The sequence below is a fragment of the Bombus affinis genome, chromosome 4 (genome assembly GCF_024516045.1).
Source record: "Bombus affinis isolate iyBomAffi1 chromosome 4, iyBomAffi1.2, whole genome shotgun sequence".
NCBI lineage: Eukaryota > Metazoa > Arthropoda > Insecta > Hymenoptera > Apidae > Bombus > Bombus affinis.
The window spans coordinates 3,877,761-3,904,505 of NC_066347.1; the positions used below are offsets into that span (position 1 = coordinate 3,877,761).

Below are 26,745 nucleotides of genomic sequence, written 5' to 3' on the forward strand. Positions count from 1 at the left end.
GACCCGCAAACAGCGAGACACCCCGTTCCACAAAAGCCGTCCATCAAGCATCAATAATGCAGAAGGGTCGTGGTGTGGCCTTGCCGCGTGATATCGACCCGCATGTGAATATCGATTCTTCCCATTCGGTGACCAAAAGACCCCTGCCACAAAGTATAATTCTTGCTGTTGCGTTCACTTCGCTGCTTTTCACGTTTCCCTCCTACCTCGCAATCGTTTTTCTTCCGCGTTTATTTCCTTCTTACTCCCAGCAATTGGATGTTCTTCCTATCTCTTCGAAATGTTGATTCCGTGCCACTTAAATTGCGAGTCGTTGCCGGACAGGCAGCGTTCTTGCATTCTTGGCACCGACTTGTTTGGATCAACTTGTTCGATGGACAGTTCGGAGTTTGTATGTTTCTCGATGGCTGTTTGCGGTGAATTTGTAGAATTCATGGTCCCTGCACCGTGCAATGAATGAAACGTGGGACGTTTAGGAAACATGCGTGTAATGTCTCCTTAGGAAAGATTATTTTTTCAATGATCTAGAATGAATAATTCGTTGGATGGTAAGCTATTTTTAATGGTGGTGAAATTCTAGAATTCCTGGTTCTCGCACTGTGTGCCGGATAAAATGAATATCTCGTTAAGTGATATTGTTTGTACTTGATTACTTTGAACGAATAACTTGTGATTCGTTCGCTGTCAGATGTATCAAGTAATTTGTCTTCTGTTTCCGAACAGTTGCTTCCGGATAAACATGTAGAAATATAGAGGAAATGCATATAACGTGTAAATATACAATGTAAAATATTTAGCAAGTTTTGGCGATCGTTAAGATATTTTAGTAGATGGAATAAATCTACGTTTGTGTTCCATTCGTTCAATCATATTTGCAGAGACATGAAATTGCATAAATATTCAAGAGAAGGAGACACGAATTGTATTTAGATTTTTATTCTGAATCCAAGAAGCGAAAACATATATTGCATCTACATTTTGAATCCGAATTTAAATACTGTTTAGGCACAATCGTACGAAAAGCAAAGTTTGACGAGGTAAAAGAGCTTGTGGTTGAAAGATAAACGATTCGGGCGTGAACGGTGGAAGTCTGTGAAAGTTTTCATTGGGAGAAAAGAGCTATTGAAGTTCACGTTTGATCGAGGTTTAGGGAAAAAAGGCGCAATTCACCGAGAGCTGTACACTCGTCCAAGTCTGAATATCGATACTTTGCCTGATCGATCGACAGATCTGTGGTTGCAAAGTGATTCTCTTCTTGTAGCGTTCGAAATATTGCTTTGAATCGCCACCTTCTTTTCTCCTTTTCATGTCTTTCCCCTCTATTTTTCTCCGTTTTGTATTTTATTTGTGCATCCTGACGACAATTTCAGCGACGAAAAGAAGAGGTACTTAGGTTATACGACACGAGAAATATACGGAAAACACGGTGAAGTTGCGAACAATGTTAGCAAACATATCGTTATACTACATGGTATACTTAGGTATATTTGCTGTATTATCTGTACGTCGTCATGTTTATTACATATTTGTCGAGAAATTACATATCGATCGATTAAATGTTGCGAATATTTTTTTTATAATTAGTGTTATAATAGCGATTACTTTATGATGCATCTTCTTTAATTTCAAGTGTTTAATTTCCGAGATCATTCGCGAGATAAATAACAAAAAATTTGATAAAAATTCATGTTTTTTATGATTTTTTTTTAGGAAGTTGATTGGTTGTGCAAATAACATCGTTCACTTTTTTTTCATAATCATCAGGTTAACAAATAAATACGAGCTATATTTGTTGTTAAAATAATTCCGCAAACGAGAACGTTTAATTTTACCGTAAAATATCAGACATTGCCGAAATATATTTTCTCGATGGCATTTCATGATGATATCAATTTTGTACACAGTATATTGTTATTTTATATATACAGTATATTGTAATTTTGTACACAGTATGGAAAATGTACACAGATATAATTTCTACACGATTTGCGAATCTAATCATTAATCTTCAAGAAGATTAAATTCAACGTATACTCTGACTATGAATTTTAGCCTGTAATTCATGCAGTTTAACATTTTCATTTACGAACTTTAATCTAGCCTTTCAGTTTAATTAATTTCCATGCATATTTAATACGGAATAATAGGTAATTCTCGAAATTCAGATAGAGATAGAGAGAGAGAGAGAGAGAGCAAAAGTGACAGCATAATTCCATTATCCTTGCAACAAGTAGCTAGGTGGTATAGTTACTCGACTATAGTTAGAAATTATTGTATAAATCACGCGATAGATTGCCAACGATTGATCTCAAAATCGAAATATCCATATTTCCGAGAATAACGAGTAATTTTGTTAGACGAGAAGAGGAAAGAAAAAGTGAAAATAATGCTATTGAAAAATACGACGGTTCTATTAGGGGAATAATTTGCACGGTCAAATACAGACACCGCAACTCAAGTAACGATTTTCTATCGAAGAATTCCAGGTCTTTTCTTCGAGCATGAATTTTCCTTTTTTCCTTTTTCGCGATCTTGTATCAAAGGATACGTGGGATCATTTATAAAGATATATGGCTTTTCACGTAGAAACTACGAAATAATTCATTGAGAGTTTCGAGATTTTCTTTTGCCCGAGCTCGTATCTCCTCTGTTCCACTGCAAAATTGATATGTTCGGGTAAAAAGCTGTGATCCCGTTGTTTTTCGTAATTTCCCGTTGTTTGCGAAGGCACAATCGACGAGAAATAAAACTAACGCAATTATGGATGACAGGCGCGAGGATACATTTAATTCGTGGGAGTTCTTGATAGTTTACAAAGTAAACTCTACAGCGTGGAGCAATAATCGTTAAATGTCGGAAGTTAAATGACAAAATGGGAGAGAAGAGTTCTCGTGAAAGCTAACATGGCACATACGCGGTAACAGTAACATCTACTACTTCGTTAAAATAAATTACTAAGATGTGTCTGAAAGCGTTGTACAAGCAGAGGGAAGGTGATCTTCCGTAGAAAAAATTAAAAGCGCGAGATAAAATTTGATCAGGCAAGGATTAATTTTCCTGAAAATTGATGTTGAAAATCTATTTGAATATATATATAACGTTTTTCAAGAAAGTATAAATGAAAATATTACCAACTTTGTTTCATCAATTATTTCCTTCAAAACTATGCTATAACGCTATGACTATAGCTAAATACGGTAATAATAATACCAAATATCATAACTAAATACTTTTTTAATCCTCTTAAGCTCTTTCTTTTTATATCTTTCTAACTACTTAAAAAATATCTTCGCGCGCACTTTAAAACAAAATACGAGAAAGAAGACTTTTTCATATGTCTTTTTCAAAGACTTTTCATAACGATATCTCGTTCCAATTGCGTACGTTAAACATCTTTTCAAAGCGTAACAGGTTCTTTCCACTTGCCAAAACGAAAGTAAGATTCTATTTGCTAAAAATATCCATTCAAATTGGATGCGCGGCGAGTAAGCTGCGAGAGTAAATGTTTGACGATGATTTCGTTAACTTTCACGACAGATTAATTATTTGCCCCATGGTAGATGTATCGTAAGCCACCATTCATGTGAAAGAATACAGAAATTGGATTACACATGTGAAAGGATCCTCTCGCATCAGAGAATATCGATATGTATTTTATAGTAACCATCTATATAAATGTATACAAAAATTGAAATAATTTAACGATTTGCATTACATCTTGCTGACGAGATTATAAATTTACAATTTTGTTTTTCATGTTATTCCTTGTTTTATTCATTCTATCATTTCAAAGGAAAAAAAGAAGAATTTAAAGAAGTTTGGTAGAGAATGTACAAATATTTTGAAGCTTGATAATATCTAGAAATTTGTATATTAACTTCCGAAAGCGCCATTTGACGACTATCTGGTAATTGTTATTCTTGTGAAATTATCTCCATCAAAGCTGGTACATACGTAAAACCTGCATCACACAACATTAGCCGCTATATGTGTAAGTCAGGATTTGCTGAGTAAGTTTATTGACGAGACCATTAGCGAAGCTAGAAAGAAACTCGCTTCTCTCGTTCTTCATCTTCCTTTGCTTTCCCTTTTTTTATCGTTTCTACCTTCCTTTTTCTGCTATCAGAAAACCATTCGTATAAAACGACCGATTTATATATAGTAAGCAGCAGAGTAAAATTATCGTATACAATGTTCTAGTTCGTTTTAAGGTCAGCTGATCGGTCGAGTCGTTAAATGTCGCTTAACGATTGAAAATTTCGAATTCCTGATATATAATATATAATAATATTTCTAATATAAAAAATAGCGAAAAGTCAGAAATAAAGAATATATTGACGTTTTGTAAATTTCGAATTGCGAAACCGTTTGCGAAAAGATGTAAAAGTGCTTTCACTTGGAAAATATAACATTATGAAAAAATATTTATATTTTTACCCGGAGTACCTATAGACACGAAGTATCTGTGTTCGAAATATTTATCAAACTTTTTGTTTGAAATTGTTAAAAATTGACTTCTCCCTTGAAACATGCAATATTATATCTATCTATATAATACACAAATAGAATATTTATATTTAAAATATTTACGATACTTCGAAACTACGTATATACCTGTCTTCTCGATCAAACAAAGCCAGCTCTTTCAAAATGAATATATCGTCAAATTGTATAGAAACCTTTCGAGCTCAACCGCCGTGAATGAAACAGCGGAAGATACTCGAGATGTTGTGTGAAAATTTTCTAATTAGCACAAGTCCAGTTCGTTTCACTGGGAGGCAAAACGAAGGTAAGGCAAAGAGATCCGTCATCTTAGGCCTCCGTCATTGAAACGAATGACAATGGGAAATAGACACGAGCCCGTATAGAATTATCCTCTTGTTTTTTTGTGGCGAAGACGTCGCTTCACTTCGGAGACAATAGGATCCGGGCGTTCGGCGAGGTCAGCCTCTTAGCAGAAGATGAAGTAGCACGGAAAGTGCTCACTTCAGAGCGTTGGAGTGTACAAACAGGTCGCTAATGGGCCCCTTTGCACATTCTATTTCAGAGTTTCAGCCGAGTCGGTTCGCGTTCCTTTTCATGCGAGAACACGATCGACTCGCGTCTATCTTGTTATACAAGAGTTGAGTTAGTGGTATTCTCTAGTAGGAAGTAGAAATAGAACGATTCTCCATCGATAATTTTCATTTTGAAAAATTTATTTGTACGAGTTCTTGTGACACAAAAGGAACAGACTTTAGAAAAGATTTCGTCTTAAGAAAACATCAAATTTCGAAGGTTGGACTTCTAAAACGGTTTCCATTCGACTCATTCTTTATTCGGGGCCATTCGTTAATGTACTTTTTGAATCGTAATTTGATACGCTGCGGAGTTTTCTGCGTTTGTTTTAGAAATTTGAAGACGAAGATAAGGACAGAACGCGTATAATGTGTAATTTGTATGTTATAGTAAAAATATTAGGTAAAATATGTTTAATATGTAACGAAAATGTATAAAATATCTAAAATAGAGCACTCGTTATAATTTTTAATAACCAAAACAAATCTGAAAATTGTGTTTCTTTAGTCGCGTCCATGAAAAGACAAATTTGTATAAAAATCCGCAGTCTAACCATTAATTTCGCAGGGGTATTGGGAAAAGTCAGGCGACTGAAATATGAAGGCAAGTATAACGACGAGATTTGTCGTCCTTTATTTAGAGGCGGCATCGTGTATCGTTGACGTGACAAAATTGAGAAATCGACGTGTTCACGAGCGAACCAATTTAAATCGCAATCGAAGTATTAACGGTATTGATTTCGCGTATTACATTTTTCGACTTTTTATTTTATTCGGTTATCGCGGTTTTATTTTGACAAATGTTTGATAGTGGTTATTGAGCGCAACGCGAGCGTAGCGGCGCGGCGGCACGGGAGCATCGACTGGGAAATTTGTACCATGACGTTTCGATTCTTCTAAATGGAACGTTGAAAAACGTGATAAATACAAAACTTAATACAACGTCGGAAAAATTTGTTTCAAGATTAACTAATCATTGATTAGATATATTTTTACACGATTGTAAAGTCCTATAAATACCTTATACCTTTGCATACCATCTTTTTCCATATCTTTTCATTCTTTTCATACGTTTGTAAATTTGTAAATCTGTAAATCTCGTTAAATTTAATGATTTGTAAATTTGACAACTTGATTTCTAAAACTTTTCGTACGGAGATTCGGATGATTTCGAATGAAAAAATCTAGGTTATATTTCCTTAATGTATACAATATTTTCAATATTTTCAAAAAAGAAGAATATTTTCAAAGAAATCTCCTATCTAGATCTATTTACTGGAGTGGAGCCCAGAATACATTTACTTCGTTAACTACTGCAAGTCATTTGCAAATTTTCTTCTTGCTTTTAAATTCACAGTTGTTATAGATTCAACTGGACGAGGACACTCTAACGATGTTTCGCAGGAAAGGGAAACGAAACGAAGAAAAGGATTCGTCGAGTAGAAAGATGAACAAATGGTGGAGGAGAAGCGTGTGAAAGGAACAAACAAGGAGAGCAGGTGGAAGATTGGAGTAGATTGTGGTTTGCTTTGAGATCAAACGCTAGGCTCGGATGAGCGGCGTTGCAACTAAATTTAACGTGAACTTTCACATTTCGCATTTGCGCTTCTGATTTTGGAACAAAACGGGGATTCCTCGGGCGATTCGCTCCTTTCAACGTTCCCTTATTCGTGCACTTTGTGCCAAAAGAAAAAACAAGAAAACAAGTATGAGAAGAGCTTTAAAACGTAGAAGATCAATTATCACGAATTATGAGCGCGAAAGAAATTTTAATATACAGAGGAGGATAAAAAGACGCATGCACGTTTCAACAAAAGAAATTTCCTAACTGACGATAATTCGATTCAATTTTGAGAAAGCACACAGCCAACATCTTTTGGTCCCTTCTGTGTAACAAATAAAAAATATTTTGATTTATTTCATGCCTTTTTAAAACGACGTAACCAGCAAGTGCACTGCATAAGTCCGCGAATGTCGTATAAAATAAAAGACTGTTATAAACGAAAGTCATGCCAAGCCATCAGAAGTAATGGGAAAGCTTTTCCAAAGAGTAATATAAAAGTGGTGTGAAACGGGTGAGATAATAAGCTCGTAATTCGTTAATAACCTTTATCACCGTTACTCATCTGAATAATAAATTCCGGCCGTTAAAAAAGAAGATTGCAACGGAAAACTGCTTCCTTTTTTTAAAGCAAACTATGTAAAATAAATCAATTTATTGCCTTGGCTGTCGACTTCTTCCGGTAGATAGCCTTCTTCGTTGATTTCATTGCGATATTGCTACTCACAACAGCGGAAGGAGACTAACAAATTTTCAACAACGCGAACGGTTTAGATTGTCAGAGAAAAGTGGCCGGATACGACGTAATACTTTGTAAAAATGAAATATTATGGCGTAATATATTTCAATCTATTGAAATAGCCAGCGAAAAATATATAAAATTCGCGTGACAATATCTTAATTATGCTCTTCGCTGTATTTATCTTTTTCGCTTGATATCTCTCTTATCTCTCTTCGCTTTCTGTATTTACTCTTTGTAAGCTTCTCTTGCCGATTTCATCGTATTTTCTCACTTCCCTTTCCTCTTTTTTCCTTCTCGCGTGCTCTAGCCCCGGTTTACTCTTGCTATACCGGCCGAATATCGATCCAGCCGCCTCTATAAATAGACACGCGGGTCGTCGACGGTATTTAGCATTTCACTACGAACTACTTACTCCGTCCGCGTGCACCGAACATCGGATCGTGACAAGTAGGCGTTACGATATTGGTGTCGGCACAGTTGCCGAAGTTAAAGAGCTCGAATACCTTCGTGGTGTAGCTGTTCGCTTTTACAGAACTCGATTCGATCGTTTTCTTTCTTTTTAGCCGGTTGAGATTGCATTCGATCGATCGCTTTTGATCGTGAAATTGCTTCTTGTCTGGTTTATGAGCCAGTCGAGGTGGCTGAAAAAGTTAGATACATGTTTGCTGGAAAAGTCACGTACAATTGGAGGTGTCGTTAAGGATTATCGATGGGCTAGAGATGAATCGTCGATGAATATGAATTGGTCGGCGATGATGAAACACGTGTTCGTACGATTGCTGGTATGCTTAATGGTACGCGTGTAGTTTTTATTTTGTTAGCGAGATTTGCGTTTGTTTTATATGTAAATTAAAGCACAATTCCAAAACAAATTCATCGGTAGCTATGATCCGACTTTCATCGCTTTTTAATTGATATTTCCAGGTTTTATTTATGAAATCTCTTTCTTTCTCGTGCGTATTAATTTTATATTTAATGTAAATATATCTGCGGTTCAGATATTTTAAACAAAGATACGGTTTATAGACTATAATAAAATATAATATGTAATTTGCAAGCCTAATAAAGGTAATTTCGTCTTTGTTCAAATGTGCAAAAATTTTTCAAAAAGATCTTCGAAACCATTTCGAAGAACAGTTCGTAGTCGCCACAAACTTCTTAATACCACGAACGATTCTATTCTACCCTCTTCCGTGTTACCCAATTTCATTCAACTGTTCCTCTTCGACTTTTTGAATAACTCAGCTATTGGTTCTTCTACTTTCACTTCAGTCTTCGAAAGTTAATACAACAGAAGGATTATTCGAAAGACACATAAGGAAAGTTGAACGGCTGTCCTAACTTTCTGTTAATTCTTCCTACAGTTATCCTCGAAATTCCTGTCTTTCTAACGAGTCTTGTCACGTTACTTCCATTAATCGTATAGACAGCAACAAATCGTTACGACAATAAGCTCAGAAATCACTTCCCTGTGTGACATTTCATCAGCGAGAATTATACTTAACGTTGGCCATACACGTATTTTCCATTGGGGATGTCTGGTCGCGTGGCGTTTACACAGAAACAGTTAACAAAGCTGGTTATTACCCTGGTCAGGGATTACTCCCACGAGTCTTAACCAGTTTACTCGGCAGCGAAAGCAGGTGTATAGGTCAGCCATGGCATAATTGCATGCGGCGAGAGTGAATTTACAGCGCGTTCAACTCCCTTGTCCGCTTACACCGTTACACACACACACACACACATATTGTTTCAAGACGTCCCAATGATTCTGCATTTCTAAAAGACAACCATGCGAGATTATATTTTGGACTATGTAGCGGTAATTAATATAATTGGATGAAAATTAATCGATTAACGTATTTGAATAGTTTACTTATCGCGTGTCGTATGTAATTAGGATGCAAGGGAAAACGGTCATAGTCTATTCGAGATTGAAATTGCTATTTTAGCATCGTGTTACAGTTTAGAGAAAGCTATAATAACGTATAACGGGGCAAATGTGAGAGAAGTTAAACGCCGAAAAATCTTGGAGATGGAAGTTTGGTAATTTCGTACGTTAATATAAATTAATATAATATTTTGGAACTTTGAACATCGTATCTCGTACTCTGCTAAATGGTTTAATTTGGTTTATCAACGAATGTGCAGAATACGCTTAGTTTCATTCGATTCGTCAAAGTTTGATACGTAAATTGATTTTGCTATTGTTATTTTTTTAACGATATATTTCAGGTTTAATAATGACGCTAAAGAACTCATCTAATTTTAGAATATTTTCTATGGTAATTATCGAATTACATTTTTAAGAACTGTCTGTGATAATCGGGAAATCAATTTCTTATTTGTTTAATATCATAATTTCCTTGTGCTTTCGGGCATTTTATCCCTTACGTTATATAAAATTATATCTCATCAAGCGGTATCAGTTCTTTGTTCGCAACTCGTTTCGAACATCTAATAAAATCAATTAACCCGCCCATCGGTTAATCGAACTTTTCCCATCCGCGTTCGGGGCCATAAAGACGGCAGTAAACCGTGAATAAACTCCGTTTAAACCGTTTTGTATACGGTAGTCCGTGTTGTCGATCTTTCGACTGCTTTTGACGCGATACCTTCGCTACCATTGACTCGACTTATCGACTTATCTTTTGCGAAGCAACCGGCAGGATGCTCGAACGCTTTCAGGTGAGGTCACCGTAGAAATCGTAGAGGTGGAAAAGTCGTCACGATAGCAAGGACGAAATTTCACTTTATCGATGGAAATTTTTTATCGATGGTATATCGACACTGGAGGGAAAAGGTTGAATGGATAAAATCCTTAGCAGTTTGTTTCTGCTTATTTCGTTTGTTATCAAATAATAATACGTTAACATGTTAACGAGTCAATTACACCAATTATAATGTAATATATAAAATGTTCCAAAAAATTGGGCTCAAGTCTCCGAAGCATTTTCCTAGGAGCATGATATTATAAAAATCATATTTCGATAATACTTGTAACATTTACGTTCAAAGCTACTCAGTCGTCGTATCTCGCAACTTGTAGCTTCGTTAGAATCAACAAAACCGCGTGGTATTAAGTTGTCCGAAAAGTGTTTTTCTTTTACAGACACGTCTTTTACAACGATGCATCTTTATACAAACATGAAACCTAATCTGTCGAACGTTGTGATCTTTATTTTGATAGAACGAAATGGATCATACGTAATTCGATAAAATAATATGAAACGGAAAATGTTGTGCATCCATTATTTCCTTATAAAACGAAAGAAACCTTTTGACGACCTAATATAATAGGTAGCCCTCTGCCAGTTAGTCTCTGTTGTAATATTTATCTGTTACATAAATATCTATTGTGAGTCAAAGATAGCGAAAAGTAGATCGTTCAACCAATCCTTAATCATCGGTATCTTACAAAATTAACAAAATCCTTCAAACTAAAATATACTACGATACGTTCAAATAAAAAAAAGAGAGAAAAAGAGAACACTCAGTTCAATGAAGTCGCGAAATGATTGAAACATATCTTATAAATCGAATAAACATTTTATTCGATCCATGACCTACAATCCAAATGATAATGTACGATAACAGAATACGTAAAATATTTTATACATTTGCGAAAGAAGAATTACGATACCCTGGAATACCGTTCTCTTTTCCAAAGTGATATTTTCCAAGAACCTAACGATCTAATTATTTTTGAGCCATTTTCCCATTGAAATACTGGTATTTCCGGGAATCGGATATCGCGGAAGACGTTTGGGAACAACGAGACTTTAAAGAGGACAACGTGAAATGTGAATCAATAAGAAGTCCTCTTGTTTCTCGATTACCACCGAGATCGTTGCATATCGATGCCGTTTCGATGGAACCGCGTGGTCAAAACGTTGGAAATATTTCTGACAAACAGCTGCCTTCGTCCTCCATTACTCATCCCAACCGCAGCAACGCTTTAGCCTCTGCAACGTGCGAGCTTCAGCCTCGAACATCGAAATTTCTTTTGGCTGGAAAACGGGAACGTTGTTCGATTAATCGAGCCTGACGGGCAACTTTGGCCGTGTTTGTTTCTCGTGGTTGTTTCGTGCCTCGAACGAGCTCGCTCTGCGAAATGTCGATTTGAAGTGCACACGTGCCGTGAAACGTTTCTGCGCTTTTGTTAGTTTCGAACTGACTGGTCAGACGTTAGAAGGCGTTCTCATTAAAATCGTAGAATCTCTGTTTAAGGAAAGATTACTGTTCGGACGAGTGTTCTTTATCGTTGTACAGATGTTACACGGATGTATCGATAAATTTAAAGAATTTAAAGGATATTAATTTCAGAATTAAATTTAAGAATGTAGAATATTTAACGCTAGAACTACCGATAGTTAACACTAAGCTATTTCTACCAAAACCAGTCGAAATGACTGGTCTCTAAAAAATACGTAACAATAAAATATTTTTATATTTATTGATTTATTACTTTCTTACAGAACGAATTCCATGTTATGTAGTATATTTTTGGTATTATTAATCCATTAGGGATCAGGATCCATAAACGAGGGTCAGTACATTTATAAAATTGTAGAACCAATCCTTTTTATTGGTGTGATATTTCTAATGTTAGCATCTAGCGATTTGGCGATCGATCCGGAATTTTCTTAATAACTGATATCATCATATTGAATGATACGCAGTAAAAATTTTAAAAACATGTGTGAAGTTGTACAAAACGAGAAAACTGGTTAATTGGGGTTCGATAAACGGATTGCAGGACCCTTTTACACTTTGACAAGTGCCAGTCATTTTGACTGATATTGGTATAAATACCTTGATACAAAATTATTTTGAGTTTGAATACGTAAAATACAAAATAAAATTCATCATATTATTCTTTTAATTATCGTTGCGAAACTCGTTACATCATTGCGGAAAAAAATATAACACGAAGTAGGAATATGAAAATAAATTTGTAAAACCAGCCAATTCGACTGGTATGGTAGTTCTAGTGTTAAAGGATATGTAGATTTTATGTTATGCATCTTTCGATAACAGGCATTTTTTGTTTTTAATGATATTTTTTAATCTATAGTGTTATATATACTAACTTATATATTATATATATTTATATAATAAGAATGGTAGAATGATATATTGTATATAAAATATAATGGTATATTAAACATATATAATGGTATATATAATATGTTTAAAATGCTTACATTTTAATTTCGTGTCAAAGAATATTAAATCGATATAAGCATAAATATGAAAAGTAGTAGCAACTAAAATTACATTTCGCTCTTGAATTGCTCGATCGAAACGAGACCACAACCGATACTGCGCTCGTGGATGTCCGAAGATACGAGCTATTGGTAATCCTACTTTTATATCGATTGCTATTCAACCACGCATTACTGCCGCCAAAAGGTGGCTTGAATCCTTTCGCCAGAAGCCATTTATCAGTTGAAGACGTTTTATCACTATAAGCCGGTAAGCTATATGAGATACAGATATCATGAAATTGGACCGGGCAAATGAAGTTAGATTGTGCTTTTACTCAAGAAATGTTTCTTTTTCTCATTTTCCATATAATTCTTTGCAATTCGACGTTTGGAAAATTGCTATAACAATTAGAGTTGGAAGCATGTAAATGGTCATTTCCGATTTTCATTTAGATGTCATTACAGGATGTCTGTATACGTACATAGCTTGGGTTTATACACATATAGTATGTATTTATTTGCATATATTTCTAACCTAATTTCAGTATACTTATAGGTATGTATAGGTACCGTATATTTAGTAGACCTTTAAGTGCTTCTTTCACTGTCAGTGGTGTTGATTTGACAAAATTGCCCCTAAAACACTTCCTTAGAAAACTTCCGCGTTTGTATGCCTCACTTGTGAATCTTTAATTCTTATCGTGACAGTTCTATTATATATATGTACGATTCGTGATGACAAAATCGAGTTAATTCGTCGACTATACGGAGAAAATCATAAAATCCATCGATGTAGAGAGATAGCACTCTGTACATCTAATAAAATACGATTAATAATTTACGTTCTTTTTATTTAAACTGATATTTTTATATCTCTGGAAGAATGTTTTCTTATATGTTTTGTCTATAAATAAAAATCCTAAAACTATAACAAACAAAGATGAAGGAAAAATAAACAGAAACAAAAATTGATCAAAATAATAACAGCAATAATTTATTTGATCTCGACATCACGGTGAAGAAACGCGACTTGCTTACAATTTTTCTAACACCTCCTCCTCGTCCGATCTTTTCACTCATCCAGTTGCATACTTTATTCTTATGCTAGCCTTAACCTAGTTACAACATACTATGTATTTAAGAATCTACGCTGTAAGTTCTTCCTATTCTAAAACTATTATTTCCGTCAGCCACTCCTACTGCTAGCTGTCTGCTTATTGCAACTTTTAATCTTTGATATTTCTCCTATCATTTCCTACTTTATCTCTCCTCTTCCTTTCCTTCTTCTTTCTATCTTCCTTAACCATTTCTACACTTTCATTCTATCTTTTATCTACCTAGAATTTTCTCCACGTTTGTGTTTGTTCCTTCCACTACTACACTGTCTTCTATCAGATGTTTCAACGTCCCCTCAATATTTCACTTTTACATATTCTTTCCTGTTCCGATCTCCAATACTTGCTCGCATCTTCTACGTTTCCATATCCCTCTAGTTATAACGCTTTGCCCCCTCCCCTCTTCCTTTATGTGGCGTGACATCCTGATATTTTGTATGTAGTTACATAATCCGTCGTATTTTGATTCTCTAATCTTATCGTTCTCCCACAATTTTTTGAATATCGCCATCTCTTCCTTTCGGTATCTGTTATTACTTTCCCCTTCCTTTCGTCCAGATTTCGTTCCATTACTCGTTGGCTGTACCTGTTTCAAATTTGCCAATGTATCTTAATAATAACAAATCAAGTAACGTCGAAGCCATTCCTATATCGAATGTATCACGTATACTTTTCAATTTCTCATCTCGTATATATCGAATTGTTAATTATGGGTTGGCGTCCCTATAGGGTTGCAAAAAGGTACGTGGCACGCATTCGAGAGAGGACTTCTTTCCCTTTTGACGGCGGTAAGAAAAATTTATGGTGGTCGAAGAAGGGTTGCGAGACACTTTAAGAAATCCTTTGGGACGCATTGCTCGTTTATCTAACGACAGAAAGGAATTTCTGATCCCGCAGATCAGAAACGTGACCATAAAGCTGACTGTCGAGAACGTTGATATTTACACCGATATACGTAACAGTTTCTCATTTTCAAAGGGAATAAGAATCGGCCAGTAAAATATTTATTTATATCGTTGCATCATGCAAGACAAATGCTAGGAATAGAAACGAATCAATAACACCTTCCTTTTTTTCTCATTTATAGAAATTTTAGTTTTGTAATTTTGTTAAATTACACCTAATTTCAACTTTTTAAAACATTTTTCAGAATTTTCTATAAATTCCACCGTTTTTTTTTGTGTTCGCCAGACAAGCCGACCTCGCGATATACATTCACCGCGTTGTTCTCAGTACAAACAAACTTGTTTAATGATCCTGCCCACAGAACGAAGATCTCTCGTTAACGTGCATCTGCATGCAATCGTGAAATTTTCCCATTAATTTCTGCTTTTTCTCTGCGTTCTCCTATGCGCGTAAAGATAAATACATACGTGTATTTAAAAAGAATATCACTAACGAGTTATATCTTTATCTTTCTTTCAGCTTGTTATTTTTTTTAACAAATATAATATGTTAAAAATAAATAGGCGCGATGAAGGTTGTTATTATTTTCGTAATTAGGTTACTTCAATACCATATATATTATTAATTACTATTATTATTATTAATATTTAACATCGCGGTAGTGATAGAAAATCTTTAAGCGTTGCTTATTTCTGTCGATCGTTTCTTTTGCCATCTATTGGGTTGGCAACTAAGTGATTGCGGATTTTGTCGATACCACCTAATGACAAAATCCGCAATCACTTAGTTGCCAACGCAATAGATCCTGCAATCTGATGAAGTTTGAAGAAATTGAAGTATCTATAGCACTGTAAATTATTTGTTTTAAAACCGTGGACATTTTCTTATCGTACGTTTGATTTCTATAAAATAGGTATTTGTATTCGCTCTAATATATCTTTAACATGCCAGTTACTTTATCTGGTCTGGGGTTGTTAGGGTAAATATCATCAAGTGCATGGTTGAAATGTTCGGAAAGTTATCGTACGAAGCGATAAAACAGAAAAAAAGGAAATGTAGAGAAATTCAGCAACGGTTCTACGATTTATTGCAGCCTTGTTTGAATAATTTCATTCTGTTCCGGTTCAAAAAGTTCCGCTTAAATTATTCGAACTGTCGGTAAGTTCTGTATAACTTTCGCATCTGATTTCGAAACTATCGTTGGATTTGCTAACTTAATCAGTCACGACGGAAATATGTATACATTCGCCCTCATCTAATATCGTTTTCTTCCTCTTGTTCCATTCCATTGTACACATCTCTTCCTTCATTTTATCTTCCAACTTTTTATAATCAACTCGGTCGATACAAATTTTCGATGTTTCAGCGTCAATTTCCTTCAATTTTCCAATCTATCTCCATCGTCACTTTCTTTCATCTCCACAATTTATAAAAGTCAATTTTTAAGGATTTAACATTTTTCGCATACTTTCTAAGCGATTTATCGCGAAAACAATTTGTGGAAATTCCTTATACAAAAATTAAAATGCATATAAAAATCGCTTTGCTAAAGATTGTTGACATGTCGTGGAAGTAAAAGATATTTTGTACAAAACGGAAAGACAATGTTTGGGCAGCTAACATTTTAAAAATGTTAGTTGGCTAGCTTTGAACGTTGCTATGTGTATATATGTATATATAACGTGTAATGTATGTTTGTGTAACCGTGGGAGTGAATCCTTTTAAGGGCGAAGACTACGGATAAGAGTTAAGAAAAGATATTCAGAAAGAACTCTTAACGAAAGTTTCGAGAAAGAGTTTTGCGAACGTATTTGCATTTGGTTTCGTGTCGTCTTTGTGTAGGAGAATTCTTCACATAACAATTTTCTCAGTTATGTAACTTTCCAAGTTTTATCTTTATATTATGAACTGATAATCGATCCAGGAAATGCTGGTTGTACCAAGATCCGATGATCGTAATTGTTTACTTTATATATCAATAAATTCCAAATATTACACGTCTAATAATTCGTAAAAATATGGGAAAAATATTTGTATTATGTTTCATGAAAAAAATTGCCGCAATTATAATTAGCTCTGTATAGTATTAAGATTATAAATTGCAATTAAGATTTAATAAAAATGAGGAAGGTAGCGGAAGGATGGAATTACGATTCTTAAAATAGTTGCAGAAACGCAATATAAACGATGCAGAATTTGTACGCTTAATGGATTCCAAACCGTTTAATCCAACCAAGCTATGGCTTTGCAGACATTTCGTTTCACAGATCTTCTATAAATTCTTGTAATTTCTAATAAATACTTCGAGAGAAATGAAATTAGTTGCAAAACTATCTTCAGGATTCGTAATATTTTCCCATTTGTTTGTATGGAAAAAATTAATTTTTTGAAACTTCCCTTAATTAAATATTACGAATTGGTTTAATTTCTTAGCAAATTAAGAAGAAATGTGAAGCTTTAAGTAACATTTGTTTTCAATATTATACAAGCTAGCGTTATACCTATAATCGTTCAACCTGTAATTACCATAATTATTCATTATATTAATTAATTTTTTATAGAACTAGAGGTCCGTAATCCGCACAATTAATTCACGTAGATCTTAATAGATTTCATGATTGGTGTGCGCTAAACAAATTGTCCCTCAGCTTAATTAAACGTTATACCCTTAGATTTAGCAGCAAGAAAGATAATCTAGTCTTTAATTATACTATACCATTATCCACGCTAAGCATTGTCAAGAATCTAGACGTCACCTTCAAGTCCAACTTATCACTTGCGGCTCATCGTAGTAACGTCATCTCTCGTAGTATTAACGCTGTGGGGCTTATTCGCGGGATCTCTAAATTCTCTGCTAATTACTAACGCTCTTACAGTACTGTATCGTCAGCCGATTAGACCCATTTTGGAACACAGAAGCATTAGCAATTTCTCCTTTTTTTTTCTTTGTTTTCCATATGCGTATCTGCGCGTGTAATTTATTTCCCCGCGCATTACATCTGTGTATCCAAGAATTCTCCACGCTAATAACAACGATAGCAATGATAATAATATTGTTACAAACAAAATGTTAATATCCGAAAGAAATTTTTCTCTTCTGTTGCACTTAACCACTCAGGATTTGCGAGCTCTTTGAAAATCGTGTGCCTAAGTTGTGTCGCAAAAAGTAAGCGATGACGACTATACTCGTGAAACACAGAGCATACGTGGCTGTTACAATATAGAATTAAGTTGCAACGAAATGAAATGAGAGATTTTTGAAATAAAAATGAAATTAAAATAAAAATAAATAAAAATGGAATAAAACAATTGCCATTTCTTCATGACATTACTTTGACTATACTTGTGAAAAACAGCTAACTGCTTAAGAATATCGCTATTAAGCTATTATTAACACTAGAACTACCACACCAATCAAATTGACTGGTTTTACAATTTTATTTTAAAATTCCTGTTTCATGTTATATTTTTTTCTGCAATGATGTAATGACTTTCGCAACGATAACTAACAGTATAATATAATGAATTTTATTTTGTTTTTTACGTATTCAAATTCAAAATAATTTTATATTAAGGTTACTTATACCAACACCAGTCAAAACGACTGGTACTTGTCAAAATGTAAAAGGATTCTGCAATTTGTTTATCGAACTCCAATTAACCAGTTTCCTCGTTTTATACAACTTCGCACACGTTTTTAAAATTTTTACCGCGTATCATTCAATATGGTGTTATCAGCTATCAGGAAAAATCCGGATTAATCGCTAGATCGCTAACGCTAGAAATACTGCACCAGTCAAAATGACTGGCTTTACAATTTTATAAATGTATCGACCCTCGTTTGGAGATCCCATATGGAGTAATAATAATAAAAAATAAATCAATACATATAGAAATATTCTATTGTTACGTATTTGTTAAAAACCAGTCATTTTAACTGGTTTTGGTAGAAATAGCTTCGTGTTAACTATCGGTAGTTCTAGCGTTAAAGTCTTAGACCCTTACGTTTTAAAACATTACACGATAAATGCACCTATGAATCGTTCTAAGCCTGTACGTTCATTCCACTAACCAGAGTTAAACTCGAGTACCGTGGAAGAAGCGTAAGGTTTTTGCGTGTGCGATCTGTCGCTCGACGAGGGGTAGGCCAGATGAAAACATTTCTCATGATCCGTAAACGGTGCGCGGCGTGCAAGCGCCGAGAGCCACCACCTATTCGGGGTTGCGATGGGTGGCGGAACTACAGGGTGGCCAAGAGCCACAGTTGGTTGCGGGCTGTCGTCCTGAGCACATTACGCGTCTTCGACCAGCGCCACGCGACCTCGTGTATCATCCACCCTCCTCTTCCCTCTGCCAGGTGCGATTGCGTGATCAACGAGTCGCTCGCCCTCGAACAACCATTTGTCGACCCCCTTGTGCTTCCGTCTCGAGTGAGTGCGGGAACACGTGCGTGAAAATCATCTGGAAGCACGAGCGAAATTCGCACCGATCTTACTGCACTTTAACTCGTTCCTTCCTCTTTTCTTTTTTCTTTCGTCTCCTCCTCCTTGTTCCTTTCTGCCGTCTTTTCTCTAGGAGAAAATCCGTGACAGTCGAATGTAGGCTTTACGACGATCGTGATTTTTTCGTTGGTTCGTCGCGACGTACGTGGATAATTGTCATTGCGCGGGAAAAGAAAGATCAGTCTGTTTGTGGACGATCGAGGGAAATGGATTTCGAGCGTGCGAGGATTCGAAGAAGTTAGGAATCGAAGCTCGGGGGATGAAAACATGTACGAACTGTGCTTATGACCGAGAGATCTTTTCTCAGAGGTTGCAAGAAACCGACTCGATCAAGCTTTTTCGTTCAAACTCCCTCGATCGGAGTCGTAAATGATCGTACAATTATGGGGAACGGATCGAAGAGGCAAATTATCGTACACCTGTGTCAAAGCTATTCTTTCGAAACGATGCTACAACGATTTCGAAATCCTGAACGTTAACCTGCACATGCCCAAATCGATCGAGATCCAACATCGTACGAACGCCAGACGGTTTTTACTTTCCGTAGACACATAGGAATCGAGGACGCGTGTATAAAAGGCGAACGAAGGAGAAAAGAAAAAGAAAGAAAGAAACAAACGACGAAATTGAATCGCGGTTTCATACCCGCATTTAGACGGGTATGAAAGCGCACTGCAACGAAATAGGCGGATCTTAAATGTCAAAGGAGACGCGTCCTCGTGGGAACTTTCAATTAAAATTTTATCGGACCGGGGATAACGGTCGGACGCGGATTCGAGGCTTCGTAAAATGTAATCCCGTCGTTAAACACGCGGCCCGTGACGAGGATGATTGAGATAAGACCGTGGAGATCGCATTCGTTGCCTTATTAAATCACCGTATACCCCGAAAAGATGCGGATAAAAGGCCGAAATTACATCGTTTTATTCATTCTGTCCAGGGCACGGTGAATCGGAAATCTTACGAAGTCCAACAAAATTCTTTTCACGTGGATCTACTGGCAGACGTCTTGAATAAGAGCAATATAGAGGGATCTCGCTATAGCGAAGCAATTTCGTGCTACAAATCAAACGAATTGAATGGAAAAAGGAAGAAAATACAGGGAACGATCAATTTCTCGCGTTCCTTCCACTCCGATTGTAGGATTTTAGAGGTTGATAGAGAGGTGGAAGAAAGAATATACGAAACGTCAAAACGGAGCTAGGATCGCGTTTAAAGAATTTACGAAACGGCTGAATCCGACGAGGGCGAGATCGCGAAAGGTTCGAGCAGAGATGATCCGATGGTGTTGAATATACGTTCTTCACCGACATGTACACATCATCCATGCACGCGTATTCTTTTCTTTTTCCCGAAGACTCGTTCTATTTATTCGACAAGGGATTTTCAATCTCGAAATAGACATTACGTTCGATGATAGGAAATAGTTTGTACAGAAGCTCAAAGCTGGTCGGAAAAGAAGAGATTTCTTGAGCCTTTTCCGTGGCAAACTGACGTTGAGTTTCGAATTTGCACGTCCTCACGGTGAAGCGATTGCTTCCTTAAAAGCTTCCCTGTTAGAACTTATAAGTTTTGAAATGGTTGCTGAGACCGCGTTTCAATCAAACGATAAAAATACCGAACGATAAACACGCTAATTCCAGCGTAGAAGTAAAGCAGAATGTTTCGCTAGCGTAACGCGATATCGAGTAAAATCCCGAAGCAATTTCAGGTTACACGAAACAGTACTTCTCGTTCCTTTTATCTCGACACGGTAAACACGTCGAGAATAATAGAGTCGTCGCACGAGAGTTCGTGTGTGACTGTTTGGAAGATAAGCGAGCGGAAATCGTCGGGAAACCCTCGGGATCAGTTTCTGCAACGGCTCGAGCATCGAATGTTGACTGTCCAATGTCGCGTCGTGTCGCAACGATCGACAAGAGGATCCGCAACTCGCCGAGAATGCCAATCTCGTCGACCAGACTGTTGTGGAAAAGCAAGAGGTGTAATCCCTTTAAAAGAGTCTCGAGGTGAGTCTCGACGTTGAGGACATCAACTAGGTGGAGAAGAAAAGCCGAGGAAAAGGAACGAGCACGTGATTCCTCTTCACGTTTCCCGGAGAGAAATCTATTTCGCAAGGCAAATTCAGGGGGCGTAGAAAGTCATCGTTGCTACTGTTGCGCCTTTATTACGCGCCCCAGCCGTATAATTAACGATTACTCGAAACGATCGCTCGAGTCAGATTTAAGTATCACGTGTAGGCAGAAAGAGTGAAATATATCAGAAGATTGCTATCGAATCCAAGTCCTTGAAGATCGTCGATCTGTTTATACAATGGCCTCTGCTCTGACAGAATTTCTCCCTCGGAAATTTGTTTTGATAGATTCTTGAATTTGTACCATCGTATTCGACAAAAACTTGGAAGTTGAGGAGCGATTCGTATTCGATCGTCCAACTTTCAAGGGACGAGTCGATCGACAAGGCAAAGTATATTACGAGAGCTAATCGCTTTTGCGGGATTGTGGATCGAACGAGGAACGAGAGATATCGCGAGGGAAACAGCATCGCAGGGCAGAAGAAGTTGGACAACGAGTGAAATTGCTCGATACTTCTCAAGGGAAAAAGAACGAAGAACAAACAGGGAAAGGCAATGGAGGGTCGTTTTGTTGCGACAGCAGGAAAAACTACATGGACACAACAAGAGAAAACTACGAGAACTGGATAAAAAAGAAAGTACTTTAGAAGAAGGGGGAGGAAAGTGTCGTTAATTTCCGTGTGAGATTGAAACGCACGATCTCTGTGAATTACGATAGTTCGCGATTGATTTGAATTACGATAGGAAACGATCTTGGGCAGAGATTGATCCTCTTTGCCACCTTTCTGCCAATAGGCTAATGATCGCGTAAACTTGATTCAAATTGCGAGGAGAGAAAACGTTACAATTTCAGATCGACTGTTTCGCGTTCGAGGATCAAAGTGGTTGAGAAATTTTTGATCAAACTCGTGATTATCTGCGGTTAATTTAAGCTGCGAGTAGAAAGCAGTTTAATTTGATATTAGTTCTCATTCTTTTGTTTTCCATCGCAAAAAGTGTTTACACGTATACAAGACTTTAGTGAAAGATTGGCCCAGTGTTTAATAGCGAATTTGTAATTTCGAAAATGTGATAGTAGCTTAGAGATTCGAGTTGGAAGACCCACACTCACGAAAAATCCTTTTTCCTACAAGATATACGCATGAATGATTAAAACATTCAAAGACTACGATCCTCATTACGCGTTAGATATTCAAAGTATACGAATTTCACCAGTTTGATATTAATCGCACGAAACTTGTTAAAATTTGTAATACAATTTTAAGGTCAGGCTACTACATCGTAAATATGAAAAATCAGTTCATCAAAGCTTAGCGAAAAATTTAATGGCTCCAATGTGTAACTAGTGCGTTCAAATTCCACGAATTAAGTGCTTTAGGAAATTGTGGTGAAGGAATGTGCGAGAACTTGAAATTTCACCATCCGTTTCTCCCCTAAAATCTCGTCATCAAAATATTCAGATAGCGTTTAAATGCCACAAATTGAATGTTTTGTTAAACGATGTGGAAGAATAGTACACTGGGAATCTTCAGCCTAAAATCCTAATCCCCTTAAATCGTTATCAAACTGCGTCAGAAGTGAGTTAAACATTTCCAATGTCCAAATAGTGTTCAAACAACATAAATCGGGTGTTCTATTAAAAAGAAAGATACTCGTCGCGTCCATTTCCCCTTAAATTGGCATAACGAACGAACTCATTAAAACGTACTAAGGGACGTTCATCAGTGCTTAATTAGCACTCGAAATCATAAATAGCTTCATCAAACGATGATCAATTGCACACGTAATCTTTAACCGGAAACGTTGTTACTTTCATTGTTCCCTGAATTGAAAATTGAATCAGAATCGGTGTAACAAAATACTCGAATAGTGTTTAAATCGTATGAAACGTGTATTTTATCAAGTTGTGAAAAAAGAAAAGAAAAAAGAAAGAAAGAAGAAGACCGCGTATCGTGAAGTGATCATAGATCTGAGACGACCATGAAAAAAAGGGAGAATCGTCTGGGGGTGGGTCAGATGAACGAAAGTTCCTGTTGCAAGAGAGCGTCGGGATGTTGCACGCTGTTATGCTAGGTAGCGGTCCGGGTCGAGGGAGACACGAATGGTATCCTGGATTTTATTTGCAACGTCGACGACTTGGATGCAGGATGAACCGCGCGGAGCAGGAGAACATATACAGGCAGAGTAGGCAGCTCACGACGATCGTGCCATCTAATGATGATCTGGTGCTGAGCGTGCTTAAATCGCCGATCAGCCAGCATCAGCACCAGCACCAGCACCAGCAACGCCAGCAGTATCATCCTCCGCACCATTCTCATGGGCACCATGTTAACTGCCAAGGTCATCAGAATCATAAGAAGTGCACGCATTCAGGTATACTCGGACTAGCCGAGGAAACTCAGTTCGTTCTATATGGTGTAACGATCGGAAGATTTTTGGCTGCTCACTGGAATTATAGGAATACTGCTGGTTTTTCGGTGATTTCTGTTGTTCTGTTTCGTTGTTAGAATTTCTTGTACAAAGATGCTTCTATTAGATTGATTCGACACGTGATTCTTTACGAACATCGTAGATTTCAATCGTGTCTTTAGTTTTTGTAGTTAGTTTAGGGGGTTTAGTGGTATCTCAAGTTATATCAGTCTTCATATTGTTATAAATTTGCTCTTGGAATACTGGTTTTTAAGAAGTTGAATTTATTTGATCGTTCTTGATTCTCTAATGATCTATTGTCATAAATGAAACGTCAGAAAAGAACAGCCTCGTTTTTTCGCTCTCGTATCTTCTGTTTCCTTCGGTTTGTCTCGTGTTTATAGCCTTTACGAACAGTCCGATTCTACAATCAAACAGAAGACAGATTTCTTGTACAGATGCGATAGAATTAGAATTCGATTAATTGAATTGATATTTTGTGAATGAGTACTTTTATTGGAATACTTTCAGTAGGTACCAAAAGTTGATATTTATGAAGAGACAGAGAGAGAGAGAGAGAGAGAGAGAGAGAGAGAGAGAGAGACTCTTGCGTTACATCAGATTTTCTGTCAATAACATTACATGTTAATGTTTCAAGATATTTTCGATATTGAAACTTCAATGTTCTATGGAATTTTCAACAGCACGATAAATTTTCAAAATTAAAACTTTGTCGTTTACAATTAATTTGCTTTTAAATTGAACCTGAATAATGTTTCGTTCACAAAGGATTAAATTGCATCGACAAGTTTCACACGAGGACGGGAAATTTGTAATAAAATGGCACAGAAAGAGTTTCGTGTGAAATATTACCTGCGTTTCGGCAGTACCTAATTAAAAGATATTTATTCTGATATTATTAACGTCAGAATTATTTTTTATTGCATCAGATATTCTTTTACGTCAACTAAAAGCAAATGAACGGCAGAGAGCCATGTAATCTGTGTTTTATTTAACTTTTCACGTTCATTAAAAACAATTTTCTTCGTGAGTTTTGATTGTAGCATGATCATAATTACGTTATCCATAGCATGGACCTAACAATATTATGAATTACTATGAACTAACTATTAATCGTGCGTCGATAAATTGAAAATATAAAAAGTGCCATAAAACGAATGAAAAAAATTTGTGGGGTTGTTTTGAAGATAATTGCAAGCAAAAGCTGTCACAGGTCATCATCTTTAGTATTTGTAGCCTCAATTTAAAATATCAATATATCGTCATATACAATTACAAGTTCGATACGAAGATATCTTTACAAAAAACAATTTACGAAAAAACAGTTTAATTTTGAGCATTTATCATAGAATCAAACTAGACGTAAATGACATTAAAATTTCGTTTAGGTTATAATAAGATACGTAGATGTTCTAAGAATCTACGTTTCATTTTTTTAATTGTCAGTAACACGTAGCACACCGGGCTTTTTCTATTATCGACCATATCGCTAGAACAGGCCGAGTTCTAAAAATTCGGAAATAAAACCTCTGCCTAGTTAGTTTGAAGCAGAGAGCGTGGCCACAATCAAACTTGTATACGTGAATTCTGGCTATCTTTCGCAAATAGAATACGTCAGTATAGTTTGACCGACTTTGAGAACATTGTCTGTAGAAAACTTGCGCGAAATATTTTTCCTAAATATTCGTAATATACTTCCTTGATTTTATACCAGATATTACGGAAAGTATATACTATCGATCGTTATTTAATCGAATTAACTAACCTGTCAACTGCTACGTATTTTGATAAAAATTATTTACTTGGCGATTATTGATAAATTGATAATTACTTTCGCTATTAATTTAAAAATCGATCTATTTATTTAGAAAAGAACGAAGATTTTCAACTGGCGAACTAATTCGCCTCTGCTGATTCTTTTGCTGTTATAAAATTTTCTGCCACAAAAAACCAATTAAAAGGAGCAGTACAAAGGACAAAAGTCGAATTTATATCGCAGCCGTAAATAAACTAAAACAGATTAAGCTTGATACCAAAAAGTTTAGCAGTATCAAACAACTACTACGATAGTTTCTTATCGTAAAATGTTCCTCTTTCTTATCGCAAACGATCGACCCGCTTAACTTTTTCGTTCACGAAATAACGATCGAAATCTTCTTATGCGGTTTTTATAGAATCGGCTCCGTTAGACCTCGTCTCCGAATTAACAAATTATTCGCTCCGTTTTGAACGTTGTTCTAGCAGTTTGTTCTAGCAGGATTTCTTTTCGTTCTTAACTCTCCGGAAGATAGTAAAAAAGAAAAAAAGAAAAAGAATTGAAATATCAAAAGAGCACGACGCCGGTTGAAAGTGTCCCTTAAGCCGTCGTGATGGCTTTTAGGTGACTCTCGTTTCACAGCTCGGTGGAAACTAGGCAACGAGCTGGTGATTTTTAGCTTCTTGCCTTGTATTATACGGAAGCTCGGAAGGAAAGCCGGCTGAAGTGTAATCTCCTTTGAAAAAAGAGCGACTGATTTCGTGAACACGTGAAATAAAGTAATAGCTGTGTTTTCGTTGCGGTGAGCGAAAGATTTCACTCGTTTCTTCCCTTTCACAATCTTTTTCCTTTCTCCTTTGTTCGAGGAGAAAAGCAGAATTCTGCTTTCTTCTATGGTTCCTTGTTGAATGTTACTTAGTTCGGTCTTCCTTTAATAAATAGGCTGCGGACGTTTTTGCAGATTCATATTTCTATGAACATCGCTAAAGAAATAGAACGTAAGTAGAGATATTTTTCATCCGAATAAGAGACATGCAATTTTCACTTTAGGGATTTGCGTCTTGAGTAAAATTTATATTTATTTAGACAAGTCTGCAGAAGTTTCACCCTTCATTACCATAATCTCATGGAAAACTTCAGTATTCGAATATCCGCGATTGTAAAGGACCCTTGGTAAACAAATATACGTATCATTCAATAAAATAGTTATATTGGATCAATGTTTACAACGCAATGTTTTAACGAATAAAATTACGCCTCTAGTAATCGCAAAAATAATATCATCGAACGAACTTCATTTCTGCTTTCTCGAACTTGCCGCAATCTTTTCTCCATCCATTTTTTCATCTGTTTCACCCGTTATTTATTCGACCAAGAGTTAACTGTTTTTAC

The 26,745-nt window shown here is 36.2% G+C and overlaps 2 protein-coding genes across 13 annotated transcripts in view; one reads left to right on the forward strand and one right to left on the reverse strand.

Moving 5' to 3' along the window:
• Positions 1–26,745, reverse strand: part of LOC126915589 (phospholipase DDHD1-like) — a 410,369-nt gene that overhangs the window by 93,781 nt on the left and 289,843 nt on the right. The window lies entirely within an intron of this gene.
• Positions 1–26,745, forward strand: part of LOC126915585 (potassium voltage-gated channel subfamily KQT member 1) — a 143,532-nt gene that overhangs the window by 50,808 nt on the left and 65,979 nt on the right. For 2 of the 12 annotated variants that reach the window (XM_050720374.1, XM_050720380.1), the window contains exon 1: positions 18,537–23,540. The exons of 3 other annotated variants lie outside the window; for them this stretch is intronic. In XM_050720374.1, the coding sequence (XP_050576331.1) occupies positions 23,219–23,540 (322 nt within the window). In that variant the 5' untranslated portion in view covers positions 18,537–23,218. Of the gene's footprint in view, positions 1–18,535; positions 23,541–26,745 lie in introns of those variants that run through there. 7 more of the 12 variants (XM_050720376.1, XM_050720378.1, XM_050720375.1 and 4 more) reach the window with 6 other exon arrangements.